General features: G+C 41.8%; 1 protein-coding gene and 1 pseudogene across 1 annotated transcript; both read right to left on the bottom strand.

The window, feature by feature from the left end:
- Window positions 1–6498, bottom strand: LOC120564529 (annotated as a pseudogene).
- Window positions 6499–7698: 1200 nt separating this feature from the next.
- LOC120564534 (E3 ubiquitin-protein ligase TRIM7-like) lies at window positions 7699–13011 on the bottom strand. Its single transcript, XM_039809593.1, has 2 exons — window positions 12772–13011; window positions 7699–8758 (listed from the first exon to the last, which is right to left on the bottom strand). The coding sequence occupies exons 1-2, from the start codon at window positions 12969–12971 to the stop codon at window positions 7777–7779; spliced, it is 1182 nt and encodes a 393-aa protein (XP_039665527.1). The 5' UTR covers window positions 12972–13011; the 3' UTR covers window positions 7699–7776.
- Window positions 13012–16228: the final 3217 nt, after the last annotated feature.

The following is a 16228-nucleotide window of genomic DNA, read 5'->3' as shown; positions in this document are numbered from 1 at the left end:
TCTTAGTTAAGGTGGTTTATTAAAGATTGAATAATAAGAGAACTTGTATATAAGGATCTTCCTGGTTTGAGAAGCCACAGTCAGCGGATTGCTGTTTCTCTGTCTTTCCTCGCCCCAAAAAGAGTACAGTTCAACAGTCACAGTTCAATATATGTAAAATGTGCAAAATTGTGTTAGTTATCTTTTTTGTGCATGTTATAGGTTTACAAAGTGAAAAAGCCCAAAGTCCACCCCAAAGGGACTTACCATCTCCAACAGAAAACACTGTTCACAAACTGCTCCAAAAAACTGAAAAATATTGTAGTCCAGCCTTTACTTCTGTGATGAACGTGTCACGTGAACTCTCTGCTGTCACTTTGTAACACACGTTATAATGCTCGCCTAGCTGCTAGCGTGGCACGCCCTCGTACTAAGCTTCTGACTGGCTAGTAGTCCTTACCTAGGTACTGTCAGGGCACGCCCTCATACTCTGCTTCTGACTGGCTAGTAGTCCTTACCTAGGTATTTTCAGAGATAAAGTGGCCTCAGCAAGAGGGAGTCACAATGAATCAACATGTTTCATGTCTGTGTGTTTACATTTCACTGACTTATGAATCTGAGAAATTGCCATTTTAACTTTAATTCACCTCCTGCAGTATCTTTGCCTCCCCTTTTTACCCTCTGGATGAATTGGACTAGGATCTCTTTCTCTACTCAGAATCTAAAGAAATTATATGTAAACGTTTATGGCATTAAAAGAAAATGTATCTTTTTTAAACATATAATTTTTGTTCTACTTATTGACTGACAGGAGATATGATCAGAGGGGCAGAGTTTTTACCACCATAGTTAGGACTGGGACTGAAGTATGGGTAGAGTTTCTCAGTGAAGGAGCAGATAGTAAAGGAGTAGATAAGAGCTGCAGCATCAACATCATAAAAGGAGACCAGACCCTCCTCATAATCCACAAACACCCCCACCTTCTGAGGCTGAGACTTCAGAGAGAGAAGGACTGTAGGGTCATCAATAGCTTTGTACTCATTGTCATTCCTCAACCATATCGTCCAGTAACCCTTCTGAGGGCTCAGTTTGATTTTTCCCTTCCTGTTGATCGACTCTCTGGCCACTCCTAAAGTCCATTCAGTCTTAGCTTTAACCTGAACCTCGTAATAAAATCTTCCTGAAGAGAAACTCTGCTTTGCTAAGACAATAACACATTTAGTAAACCTCTCTGGATTGTCTGGGAGATTCTTCCTCACATCACTATCATGTACTTGTTTTCCATCATCAGACAGGATGAGATTTGCTGTGTCAGGATCAAGAGTCACATCCACTGCAGACTGCTGGACCCTCTTCAGCTCGACATGAAACAGCTTCTTCATGTGTTCACTGAGCGTCTCCTCTAGGTGAGTCACAGCTCTCAACACAATCCCCTCATATGAAGGTGGACGGGCGTTGACTACTGTCCAGTCCTTGGTGGGTGGAAGAGCGTTCAGGGAGTTGAAGCTCTGGAGTAGGTGGAGGTGGTCTTCAGACTGTAAGAGCTGCTCCACCTCAGTGCTTATCTTCTGCAGATCAGAGATTTCCTGTTCAAGCTCTTTGATGAAGCGTTGAGCTGGTTTCTCTGTCGTTCTCTTCTTCTCTTTGATTGTCTGGAGGAACTCGGCTTGGCTTCTCTCAACAGACTCCTTCAGAGCAGTGAAGATCTGAACACCTTCTGATATCTCTCTGTCAGCATCTTCATCACTGAGCTCCATTGAGTGTTTGATCTCCTGAATCTTCAGTCGTCTCTTCTGTATCATCTGCAGAATTTCAGCCCCTGTCTTCCACAGCTCAGCTTTCTTTGCTTCATATTCTTCTTTCTGAGGACCAACAAGATGTTTATTTTGGTCTATAACCATCCGGGCCATGAAGACACAAATCAGACACACCAGGAAGAACATCCACGTCCTTCCTTTGGCTCCTGAGTAGACGTCACGAGTTGACTGTCTGAACTTAGCAGCTCCCTCTCGAGATGACAGTATTGACCTTCAGCTCAGGTTTCGTTTTGAAAGGCTCTCTACAGTTGGGACACTGATAGGGAACATTAATACCCCAGTGATCAGTGATGCAGGCTTTACAGAAGTTGTGTCCACATGGTATGGTGACTGGATCAGTGAACACATCCAGACAGATGGAGCACAGAAGCTGATCTTCAGTCAGCAGACAGCTGGCAGCAGACATATCGACACTCTGAGGACGAAGACTGTGGAAAAATAAAAAATGTCATTACTTTGGAAGCCCTGAAAGGCAAGGTGCAAACAAATTGTGGGCAAATTTATCTCCCACGTAGGAGATAGTATCCTAAAGTTTTTCTTCTAAGTAGGAGATATTATCTCGTACATATAAGATAAACTTTAAGGCTTACAGTTTTTGCCGATTGCTTACACACTGAAATCAAAAGTATTACACAATTTGCGCGGCACTCAGACACCGCAAATCATCACCAATGAAAAGGGAACTCCCTGCCGAGTTCAACGATATCTCACACAAGACTCTACGTTATACAGTTTATTAGCTGTGAAAGGGGGCATGACTAAAGCATAGGGGGCGGATCAAACAATCACCAATTAAAAAGGAACTCTCTGCTGAGTTCAATGATATCTCACATAAGACTCTACCTTAGATAGGTCAGCATTTATGAAAGGGGGCGTGGCTTGAACATAGGGGGCGGGTCAAACCATCACCAAAGAAGAAGGAACTCTCTGCTGAGTTCAATGACACCTCACACAAGACTCTACCTTAAACAGTTCAAATGTGGTTGTGACTCTGAGTAAGTGGGCGTGGTTAACGTATAGGGGGCAGCTCAGTATCGCATGTACACCACACATTCTAAGTTTCATGTAAATTGGATGATGTTTGTCATATAAGGCTTACTTCCTGTGGCCAGCGGGGGGGCGCTATGACTAAATGTAAATTTTGGCCTGTAGGTGTCCTCAGGCCTGGACCCTTGTCAATCGTGAGATTTCGGTCAGATACGACAACGTACACTCAAGTTACAACAATTTCTTTGTTCATCGCTAAACACTCAAAATGGCCGCCACGCCACACCGCCACGCCACACCGTCTGACGAAAAGTTTTTCTTTTAATAACTTTTCATCGTTAAGGTGTTGGGATGGTACAGACCAAGATTCAAGTCCATCGGATGAAATCTCTAGGAGGAGTTCGTTAAAGTATAGCACCTTGACTTTTAGGACTACTTCCTGTTGCCACTAGGGGGCGCTATGACTTTAAGTAAATATCGGCCTTTATTTGTCCTCAGGGTTGGACTCTTATGAATCCTGAAAAGTTTCGAGCCAGTTGGACAATGTACACTCAAGTTACACCCACTTCCTGTTTCGGCGGCGAAACGCACAAAATGGCCGCCCCGCCACGGCCACGCCCTATGACGAAAAGTTTTTCTTTTAACAACTTTTCATCTTTAACATCTTAAGATGGCACAGACCGAGTTTGAAGTTGATCGGATGAAATCTCTAGGAGGAGTTTGTTAAAATACGAAGTGGAAATGGCCAAAATCTCACTAATTTTGAACTTTGAAATCACAATGGCGGACTTCCTGTTGGGTTTAGGGTATGGCTCTAATGAAGTTTTTTGTACATCATGACATGCTACACATGTTTACCAAGTTTCGTGAGTCTATGTTAAACGCACTGCAGGGGCTAAATTTGTTTAACTTTGTAGGGGGAGCTAGCGAGCCATTTTTGTGCACCTATTCCCGAAACCTTTAAAATACGTACATTCTCACCAGACGTGATACGACCGCCAATTTTGGTAAGTTTTTGAATATGTTAAGCCCCTCAAAAAGTTTCAATAGGGCCTTCGCCGCTGTCGGCGCTCGGGCCCTAATTATCAAAACCTTACCGGGGATTTCCACTGGATGCGTAAAAGCTGCGGACCGGCTCCGCTGCGTGTCTGCTGCGTGCTCCGCCGTCCGTCAATACCCACCGGGTCCGGATTTGTTGCGGAACGGCTGCGGCCGTGACTGACAGCTGTAGTCACGAGGACCCACAAGTTCTCACGAATTCAGGTAGAATAGAACCACAAAACCAACAACAGTTTGTTTCCATCCAGAGGAGTAGAGGGGAAACGACTCTGAGCTGTGTTTTCAAGGTGTAGTTCAGGGAAATATGATCCGCCGTGAGCACAGTGTATTTTATTTTGAAAATTAACCGGATATTTATTTTGTTTCTGTGCTCGACTTCCTGTCCTGCACTATCTGCCGTGTGCTGAATTGCTGCGGAGCTCTCCGTCGTCCGTCAAAAATAGAAGCTCTGCGTATCTGCTCCGGAGGGCTGCGGACTGACGGAACTGGGACGGAGTCGGGACGCAGACGTTCCGCCGTCAGTGGAAATACACAGATTGACTTTAATGGAAACCTAATGACTCCGTTGACGTTCTGGAGACGTTCCGGAGACGTTCCGCAGACGTTCCGCATCCAGTGGAAATTGCCGGTTACACTCAAGGAGCAAAACATTGGCCCAGATGCGCACCACTATAAGCACAATGTCAGCCTCACACTTTTTGCTAAATAATATACACAGTGATTTGCAAAACACTAAACACACTTGTATACATTAGACACAGAAGTATATCATGATGTCACTTCCTTGCAATTCCAAAGCACTGATGCTGCATTCATGCCAACTCGGAATAACAGGCACCGCCCCCCTGGTTACGTTGTTTTTCCGACTGGCAGCGTTCACATGGTCGGGATGCGTGTTCTTCTTCTTCTGTTATATTGGCGTTTGGCATAACAACTTTTTGCATGACTGCCACCAATGGTTGGCCGTAGCCGAGAGCATAAGGTGGGTGAAAACATGGAGGCCACAATAACAGAAGATTCTCTGATGTTTTCTTATGCGAGCATTCAAACAGCACATCGCCAGGTGTTTGTTTGTGTTATCTGCAGGACAACGAACGGGAAAAGACACGGATAATGTGTTGTTTTTTTATACATAGGCCTATTTATGAATAATTAGATTTTTGAATGACGTTTTCACTCGGAAAAACGTTTTTCTGATGTCCATGAACATACGGACAATGTCAGATGACCACACCTATGAGCCAATCTGTGGAACACAGCCATCAGGGCCGTAACCACACGTTTTGTAATTGTAGACACACCAATCAGGTGTAAGCACAATAAAAATGCAGCAGGTAAGTCTAGTATTTTCTGTACTGTATTTTCAGTTTTTTCAGATCTTTTTTGTTTGTTGTTTTTTATTACTGTAATTGTAACCTGTACTGGATACAGTATTTATTTTTGTCTGTTGTTTGCTGAGCTAACAGTGTTATGCACACTACTGTAGTAGCTGTATGAAAACTGGGACATGTTTTGTTGTGATTCGCCATGTTGACTGATTTGGGTATATGGAGAGAAATACATTATATTTCCCTCATTCTGCAGCATTGGTCTTGTGTAGTGTTTGGTGAACTTATTGTATATTTGCACTTTCTCTGTGTACTTCATTTAAAGTACTCTAATCACTGAGAAGTAGAATTGCTAAAAGTGTTTTAGGTTAGCAACAGAAATGTGTAACTGGTTCAAACTGAATTACAGTTTTTTCCAACTGCTTACACAAAATCTTTTCATGTCACACGATTTTTGAAACCTCTCACCCAACGTGCAAAACTACACAGCAAATCTCCAAAACCAGAAGCTATTTCTCAGCCTTTCACTCAGTTTTTAATTGCATAAAACACACAATTCTCTACCTACGACACAAAAATCCAACAGGAAGTGACTTGCTTTCCTTTTCTAAACACAACCAATCAAAATGCTTCACTTATTTACCAGGGTGCACACACACTCCTCACATTTGCAAACACATTATGTCATAACTTAACACTAACCAATCACTGCTTTAGTATAGGCCTATACAGAGGTCAAAGGTCAGATGACCTGTTTTGAACAATGGATGCCAACAATAGACAGAGAGCAAGAGGAGGAGGAGGGAGAAACACAGTAAATATGATCAGCTGTTCTGTCTTACAAAGGCACACAGCAGGAACTACAGAGACAGGGAGGCTGAGAGGAAAGAGTTGTTCCGCCTTTATAATCAATAAAAGATCAAATCAGACACTGGACTCTATTTGGACGACTCAAAGGGAATCTAAGCTAAGCTAGTTAGCTTTTAGCAGGACTACTTTATCTGCTGTTAGTTTACTTCTTTGTTCTGGATTCTGGTTTTAACTTTGAGCAAGTATTTAGTGAGTGTATGTTGTCTCAGTGTACTCACCAGTGTTTGCAGAGACTCTGCTGTTGTTGTGAAAAAGCTGCTGGACTCAGTTGAATGTTTCTTTTGAGAGAAACCGAGAGATTTGCCTTGTGTGCAGCTCTGCCGTTACTCAAACTTTTATTTGTATTATTAGGAAATATGACGTTGCAGCTCTCCTCTTTCACTGTTGCTCCACCTCTCAGGTTCCACCCTCTGAACATGTTTCTTTTGAGAGAAACGGAGGCTTGACATACTTTCACTTTCATTCAGGAAATGTGACTTTGTAGCTCTCCTCTTTTCTGTGGAGCTCTGTAAGGGGTGGTTACTGAAACTTTAAAAAATACCTTGACACAAACAAACATTAAAAATTATAATAAACAAATACCGAAACAAAGACCAATGTATACAAAATAGCTGTTTAGTATAGCACATCTACACATTAGTTTAAGCGCACCACACATTTAAGTACATCTGTCATATGATTATCTATAATGATACATTTATTTTGTGCAGGGCTTTAAAATATACTCAAAGGCCATTTACATAGAAGCAAAGACAGAAACTGTCATGTTTACAGTTTTTCCAACTGCTTACACACGTTTTCAAAACTATGTCTCCTTTTTCAAAACTCTACACACAATTCCCAAAACTGCAAACACAAAATGCCAAATGCCTCACATCTCCTTCAAAATGAAACACTGCCATTCAAAATACCATAAACACATCTCAAAATGAAGCATTTGCATCAAATGGCAAACACTTTTTTCATAATAGTACACTTTTTGGCTATACCATGTACACACTGTTGTTCTAAGTCTAAAGCTCTTTTGTCTTTCATAGGTTTATATCTACATTTACAATGTTCTAGAGAGAAAGTAGTCTGCTGACAAGGGTTGGAAAGTACACTGTAAACAACAATGTAATGTTACAGTAAAACAGTAAACCAGTAGTAAAAAGGTATCATTTTTACAATAAAGAATGTGTGTGTGTGTGTGTGTGTGTGTGTGTGTGTGTGTGTGTGTGTGTGTGTGTGTGTGTGTGTGTGTGTGTGTGTGTGTTTGTGCGCGTGCTTGTGCGTGCGGTGGGTGTGGCGGGGAGGGATGTATGCACTTTGTGCAAAACAAAGTCTGATTGATTTATAATGCTGAAATAGTCATTAGATAGTTGCATGCAGTATGGACGCCACTGTAAAGCTACTCAAGATGGGCTTCTCTAATTGGTCAATCCGTGGTTGATCACATGATGAATACAGTTTTTTTCAATTGCTTCAGCACAATTTTGAAAACAGAGAGTCTTTTTCAAAACACTACAAACAATTAGCACAACCACACACCCAATTAGCAGAACACCTCAGACCCTTTGCAAAATGAAACACTCTTGCAAAAACTATACACTAATTTATAAAAAAACATTTTGTTACCATATAAAACACACGTTTCATTTGACTTAATTATGTTTAAACCAGATACACACTGCTGTTTCTAACCTAAAACACTTTTAGCAATTATACTTCTCAGTGATTAGAGTACTGTAAATGAACTACACATGTACTTGTTTTCCATCATCAGACAGGATGAGATTTGCTGTGTCAGGATCAAGAGTCACATCCACTGCAGACTGCTGGACCCTCTTCAGCTCGACATGAAACAGCTTCTTCATGTGTTCACTGAGCGTCTCCTCTAGGTGAGTCACAGCTCTCAACACAATCCCCTCATATGAAGGTGGACGGACGTTGACTACTGTCCAGTCCTTGGTGGGTGGAAGAGCGTTCAGGGAGTTGAAGCTCTGGAGTAGGTGGAGGTGGTCTTCAGACTGTAAGAGCTGCTCCACCTCAGTGCTTATCTTCTGCAGATCAGAGATTTCCTGTTCAAGCTCTTTGATGAAGCGTTGAGCTGGTTTCTCTGTCGTTCTCTGCTTCTCTTTGATTGTCTGGAGGAACTCGGCTTGGCTTCTCTCAACAGACTCCTTCAGAGCAGTGAAGATCTGAACACCTTCTGATATCTCTCTGTCAGCATCTTCATCACTGAGCTCCATTGAGTGTTTGATCTCCTGAATCTTCAGTCGTCTCTTCTGTATCATCTGCAGAATTTCAGCCCCTGTCTTCCACAGCTCAGCTTTCTTTGCTTCATATTCTTCTTTCAGAGGACCAACAAGATGTTTATTTTGGTCTATAACCATCTGGGCCATGAAGACACAAATCAGACACACCAGGAAGAACATCCACGTCCTTCCTTTGGCTCCTGAGTAGACGTCACGAGTTGACTGTCTGAACTTAGCAGCCATCTCCGAGATGACAGTATTGACCTTCAGCTCAGGTTTCGTTTTGAAAGGCTCTCTACAGTTGGGACACTGATAGGGAACATTAATACCCCAGTGATCAGTGATGCAGGCTTTACAGAAGTTGTGTCCACATGGTATGGTGACTGGATCAGTGAACACGACCAGACAGATGGAGCACAGAAGCTGATCTTCAGTCAGCAGACAGCTGGCAGCAGACATATCGACACTCTGAGGACGAAGACTGTGGAAAAATTAAAATGTCATTACTTTGGAAGCCCTGAAAGGCAAGGTGCAAACAAATTGTGGGCAAATTTATCTCCCACGTAGGAGATAGTATCCTAAAGTTTATCTTCTAAGTAGGAGATATTATCTCGTACATATAAGATAAACTTTAAGGCTTACAGTTTTTGCCGATTGCTTACACACTGAAATCAAAAGTATTACACAATTTGCGCGGCACTCAGACACCGCAAATCATCACCAATGAAAAGGGAACTCCCTGCCGAGTTCAACGATACCTCACACAAGACTCTACGTTATACAGTTTATTAGCTGTGAAAGGGGGCATGGCTAAAGCATAGGGGGCGGATCAAACAATCACCAATTAAAAAGGAACTCTCTGCTGAGTTCAATGATATCTCACATAAGACTCTACCTTAGATAGGTCAGCATTTATGAAAGGGGCGTGGCTTGAACATAGGGGGCGGGTCAAAACATCACCAAAGAAGAAGGAACTCTCTGCTGAGTTCAATGACACCTCACACAAGACTCTACCTTAAACAGTTCAAATGTGGTTGTGACTCTGAGTAAGTGGGCGTGGTTAACGGATAGGGGGCAGCTCAGTATCACATGTACACCACACATTCTAAGTTTCTTGTAAATTGGATGATATTTGTCATATAAGGCTTACTTCCTGTGGCCAGCGGGGGGCGCTATGACTAAATGTAAATTTTGGCCTGTAGGTGTCCTCAGGCCTGGACCCTTGTCAATCGTGAGATTTCGGTCAGATACGACAACGTACACTCAAGTTACAACAATTTCTTTGTTCATCGCTAAACACTCAAAATGGCCGCCACGCCACACCGCCACGCCACACCGTCTGACGAAAAGTTTTTCTTTTAATAACTTTTCATCGTTAAGGTGTTGGGATGGTACAGACCAAGATTCAAGTCCATCGGATGAAATCTCTAGGAGGAGTTCGTTAAAGTATAGCACCTTGACTTTTAGGACTACTTCCTGTTGCCACTAGGGGGCGCTATGACTTTAAGTAAATATCGGCCTTTATTTGTCCGTCACGGGTTGGACTCTTATGAATCCTGAAAAGTTTTGAGCCAGTTGGACAATGTACACTCAAGTTACACCCACTTCCTGTTTGCGGTGAACGCGCAAAATGGCCACGCCCACGCCGGCCACGCCTATACGACAAAAGTTTTTCTTTTAACAACTTTTCATCTTTAACATCTTAAGATGGCACAGACCGAGTTTGAAGTTGATCGGATGAAATCTCTAGGAGGAGTTTGTTAAAATACGAAGTGGAAATGGCCAAAATCTCACTAATTTTGAACTTTGAAATCACAATGGCGGACTTCCTGTTGGGTTTAGGGTATGGCTCTAATGAAGTTTTTTGTACATCATGACATGCTACACATGTTTACCAAGTTTCGTGAGTCTATGTTAAACGCACTGCAGGGGCTAAATTTGTTTAACTTTGTAGGGGGAGCTAGCGAGCCATTTTTGTGCACCTATTCCCGAAACCTTTAAAATACGTACATTCTCACCAGACGTGATACGACCGCCAATTTTGGTAAGTTTTTGAATATGTTAAGCCCCTCAAAAAGTTTCAATAGGGCCTTCGCCGCTGTCGGCGCTCGGGCCCTAATTATCAAAACCTTACCGGGGATTTCCACTGGATGCGTAAAAGCTGCGGACCGGCTCCGCTGCGTGTCTGCTGCGTGCTCCGCCGTCCGTCAATACCCACCGGGTCCGGATTTGTTGCGGAACGGCTGCGGCCGTGACTGACAGCTGTAGTCACGAGGACCCACAAGTTCTCACGAATTCAGGTAGAATAGAACCACAAAACCAACAACAGTTTGTTTCCATCCAGAGGAGTAGAGGGGAAACGACTCTGAGCTGTGTTTTCAAGGTGTAGTTCAGGGAAATATGATCCGCCGTGAGCACAGTGTATTTTATTTTGAAAATTAACCGGATATTTATTTTGTTTCTGTGCTCGACTTCCTGTCCTGCACTATCTGCCGTGTGCTGAATTGCTGCGGAGCTCTCCGTCGTCCGTCAAAAATAGAAGCTCTGCGTATCTGCTCCGGGGCTGCGGACAACGGAACTGGGGCGGAGTCGGACGCAAGACGTTCCGCAGTCAGTGGAAATACACAGATTGACTTTAATGGAAACCTAATGACTCCGTTGACGTTCGAGACGTTCGCGAGCGTTCCGCATCCAGTGGAAATTGCCGGTTACACTCAAGGAGCAAAACATTGGCCCAGATGCCGCCACTATAAGCACAATGTCAGCCTCACACTTTTGCTAAATAATATACACAGTGATTTGCAAAACACTAAACACACTTGTATACATTAGACACAGAAGTATATCATGATGTCACTTCCTTGCAATTCCAAAGCACTGATGCTGCATTCATGCCAACTCGGAATAACAGGCACCGCCCCCCTGGTTACGTTGTTTTTCCGACTGGCAGCGTTCACATGGTCGGGATGCGTGTTCTTCTTCTTCTGTTATATTGGGCGTTTGGCATAACAACTTTTTGCATGACTGCCACCAATGGTTGGCCGTAGCCGAGAGCATAAGGTGGGTGAAAACATGGAGGCCACAATAACAGAAGATTCTCTGATGTTTTCTTATGCGAGCATTCAAACAGCACATCGCCAGGTGTTTGTTTGTGTTATCTGCAGGACAACGAACGGGAAAAGACACGGATAATGTGTTGTTTTTTTATACATAGGCCTATTTATGAATAATTAGATTTTTGAATGACGTTTTCACTCGGACAAACGTTTTTCCGATGTCCATGAACATACGGACAATGTCAGATGACCACACCTATGAGCCAATCTGTGGAACACAGCCATCAGGGCCGTAACCACACGTTTTGTAATTGTAGACACACCAATCAGGTGTAAGCACTATAAAAATGCAGCAGGTAAGTCTAGTATTTTCTGTACTGTATTTTCAGTTTTTTCAGATCTTTTTTGTTTGTTGTTTTTTATTACTGTAATTGTAACCTGTACTGGATACAGTATTTATTTTTGTCTGTTGTTTGCTGAGCTAACAGTGTTATGCACACTACTGTAGTAGCTGTATGAAAACTGGGACATGTTTTGTTGTGATTCGCCATGTTGACTGATTTGGGTATATGGAGAGAAATACATTATATTTCCCTCATTCTGCAGCATTGGTCTTGTGTAGTGTTTGGTGAACTTATTGTATATTTGCACTTTCTCTGTGTACTTCATTTAAAGTACTCTAATCACTGAGAAGTAGAATTGCTAAAAGTGTTTTAGGTTAGCAACAGAAATGTGTAACTGGTTCAAACTGAATTACAGTTTTTTCCAACTGCTTACACAAAATCTTTTCATGTCACACGATTTTTGAAACCTCTCACCCAACGTGCAAAACTACACAGCAAATCTCCAAAACCAGAAGCTATTTCTCAGCCTTTCACTCAGTTTTTAATTGCATAAAACACACAATTCTCTACCTACGACACAAAAATCCAACAGGAAGTGACTTGCTTTCCTTTTCTAAACACAACCAATCAAAATGCTTCACTTATTTACCAGGGTGCACACACACTCCTCACATTTGCAAACACATTATGTCATAACTTAACACTAACCAATCACTGCTTTAGTATAGGCCTATACAGAGGTCAAAGGTCAGATGACCTGTTTTGAACAATGGATGCCAACAATAGACAGAGAGCAAGGGGAGGAGGAGGGAGAAACACAGTAAATATGATCAGCTGTTCTGTCTTACAAAGGCACACAGCAGGAACTACAGAGACAGGGAGGCTGAGAGGAAAGAGTTGTTCCGCCTTTATAATCAATAAAAGATCAAATCAGACACTGGACTCTATTTGGACGACTCAAAGGGAATCTAAGCTAAGCTAGTTAGCTTTTAGCAGGACTACTTTATCTGCTGTTAGTTTACTTCTTTGTTCTGGATTCTGGTTTTAACTTTGAGCAAGTATTTAGTGAGTGTATGTTGTCTCAGTGTACTCACCAGTGTTTGCAGAGACTCTGCTGTTGTTGTGAAAAAGCTGCTGGACTCAGTTGAATGTTTCTTTTGAGAGAAACCGAGAGATTTGCCTTGTGTGCAGCTCTGCCGTTACTCAAACTTTTATTTGTATTATTAGGAAATATGACGTTGCAGCTCTCCTCTTTCACTGTTGCTCCACCTCTCAGGTTCCACCCTCTGAACATGTTTCTTTTGAGAGAAACGGAGGCTTGACATACTTTCACTTTCATTCAGGAAATGTGACTTTGTAGCTCTCCTCTTTTCTGTGGAGCTCTGTAAGGGGTGGTTACTGAAACTTTAAAAAATACCTTGACACAAACAAACATTAAAAATTATAATAAACAAATACCGAAACAAAGACCAATGTATACAAAATAGCTGTTTAGTATAGCACATCTACACATTAGTTTAAGCACACCACACATTTAAGTACATCTGTCATATGATTATCTATAATGATACATTTATTTTGTGCAGGGCTTTAAAATATACTCAAAGGCCATTTACATAGAAGCAAAGACAGAAACTGTCATGTTTACAGTTTTTTCCAACTGCTTACACACGTTTTCAAAACTATGTCTCCTTTTTTCAAAACTCTACACACAATTCCCAAAACTGCAAACACAAAATGCCAAATGCCTCACATCTCCTTCAAAATGAAACACTGCATTCAAAATACCATAAACACATCTCAAAATGAAGCATTTGCATCAAATGGCAAACACTTTTTTCATAATAGTACATTTTTGGATATACCATGTACACACTGTTGTTCTAAGTCTAAAGCTCTTTTGTCTTTCATAGGTTTATATCTACATTTACAATGTTCTAGAGAGAAAGTAGTCCGCTGACAAGGGTTGGAAAGTACACTGTAAACAACAATGTAATGTTACAGTAAAACAGTAAACCAGTAGTAAAAAGGTATCATTTTTACAATAAAGAATGTGTGTGTGTGTGTGTGTGTGTGTGTGTGTGTGTGTGTGTGTGTGTGTGTGTGTGTGTGTGTGTGTGTTTGTGCGTGCTTGTGCGTGCTTGTGTGTCGGGGCGGGAGGGGGGGAATTGTATGCACTTTGTGCAAAACAAAGTCTGATTGATTTATAATGCTGAAATAGTCATTAGATAGTTGCATGCAGTATGGACGCCACTGTAAAGCTACTCAAGATGGGCTTCTCTAATTGGTCAATCCGTGGTTGATCACATGATCAATACAGTTTTTTTCAATTGCTTCAGCACAATTTTGAAAACAGAGACAGTCTTTTTCAAAACACTACAAACAATTAGCACAACCACACACCCAATTAGCAGAACACCTCAGACCCTTTGCAAAATGAAACACTCTTGCAAAAACTATACACTAATTTATAAAAAAACCTTTTGTTACCATATAAATCACACGTTTCATTTGACTTAATTATGTTTAAACCAGATACACACTGCTGTTTCTAACCTAAAACACTTTTAGCAATTATACTTCTCAGTGATTAGAGTACTGTAAATGAACTACACAGAGGAAGTGCAAATATACAGTAAGTTCACCAAACACTACACAAGACCAATGCTGCAGAATGAGGGACATATAATGTATTTCTCTCCATATACCCAAATCAGTCAACATAGAGAATCACAACAAAACATGTCCCAGTTTTCATACAGCTACTACAGTAGTGTGCATAACACTGTTAGCTCAGCAAACAACAGACAAAAATAAATACTGTATCCAGTACAGGTTACAATTACAAAAAAACCCAACAACAAACAAAAAAATAATCTGAAAAAGTACAGAAAATACTAGACATTATCTCTTCACCTAGCTGGATCTGGCCAGAGAATTTCATCAACATCACAGGCGATATCCTCACTGGCAAGACAACCGTCTTGAATGTCAAATCCATCCTTGCTCAGCTGCGGCGTCGACTTGGTCACAGGCGTCCTCCATGGCCCGAATGAGGGCTACCTGAGCCAGGGGCCTCAATGAGGGGTACCTGAGCCAGGGGCCTCAATGAGGGGTACCTGAGCCTGGGGCCGGAGATCGTAAACCCTGGCGTGAATATGGGCCCCCTTCCTCCTTGTCGTTCTCGACCCTCAAATGTCACAGGGAGGGGTATCAAAAGTGCTGATATGGTGCATCCAATGAGCAGCTGATTACTGTAACTGTAGACAGATTTTCTTTGACCTGTTTCCTTGTCGAAATGTCCTCATGACAGATGCCGCTGTATATCTGCTAAGATTTGGCTGAACTCTTAGTCCAGCCTCCCTCAGCGTCAGTCCGTGGTTCACAACATGGTCCACTAGTGTTGCGCGACTTTCATTTGATAAATTTGGTCCTCTTCTTATTTGAGCATATTCTCTGGCTTCAGGTCTTCCTCTCCCTCTCCCTCTTCCTCTACCTCTGGCTGGGCCTCTTCCTCTACCTCCTTCTCCTCCTCTGTGGATTCCCCCTCTCACTCTCAGTCTTCTTCTTCTGACTCCTTCCATTTTGGTTGAAGGAAGGTGAACTTACCTGCTGCATTTTATATAATGCTTAAACCTGCAATCATGTGTTTGCATACCTGGTGGCTGTGTTTAACCAATTGGTTCATGGGTGTGTTCATTTGAAAGCCTTTGCTTTGAAATTGCAAGGAAATGACATCATGATAAATTTCTGTGTCAAATGCATACAAGTGTGTTTAGTGTTTTGCAAATCACTGTGTGTGATGTTTTGCAAAAAGTGTGAAGCTGAAAATGTGCTTACAGTTGTGCAAATCTAGGCTAGTGTTTTGCTCCTTGAGTGTAATGTTTTGCTAATCGTGGGAAAGTTTTAATTTTAGTGTGTAAGCAATTGTAAAAAACTGTAAGTGTGGCCCTGATCTCATCAGAGATGGCTCTCCCTCCTCCTCCCCTTGCTCTCTGTCTATTGTTGGCATCCATTGTTCAAAACAGGTCATCTGACCTTTGACCTCTGTATAGGCCTATACTAAAGCAGTGATTGGTTAATGTTAAGTTATGAAATAATGTGTTTGCAAATGTGAGGATTGTGTGTGCGCCCTGGTAAATAAGTGAAGCATTTTGATTGGTTGTGTTTAGAAAAGGAAAGCAAGTCACTTCCTGTTAGATTTTTGTGTCTTAGGTAGAGAATTGTGTGTAGTGTTTTGAAAGTGTTTTATGCATTTAAAAACTGAGTGAAAGGCTGAGAAATAGCTTCTGGTTTTGGAGATTTGCTGTGTAGTTTTGCACGTTGAGTGAGAGGTTTCAAAAATCGTGTGACATGAAAAGATTTTGTGTGTAAACAGTTGGAAAAAACTGTAAAATGACCTGAAGAGATCCTGTGGAGGACAGACACACCAGAAGTCAGTTCAACTGCAGAGCTGGGAAAAGTTCACCAGCTGTTTTTGGCTGATAGAAATCTGAAAGATGTAAATTCATAATGTTAAATGAAATGAGCCTTTTCCACAAGAGACATATT

The sequence above is a fragment of the Perca fluviatilis genome, chromosome 8 (genome assembly GCF_010015445.1).
Source record: "Perca fluviatilis chromosome 8, GENO_Pfluv_1.0, whole genome shotgun sequence".
NCBI lineage: Eukaryota > Metazoa > Chordata > Actinopteri > Perciformes > Percidae > Perca > Perca fluviatilis.
This window is presented reverse-complemented; position numbering and strand designations above follow the sequence as displayed.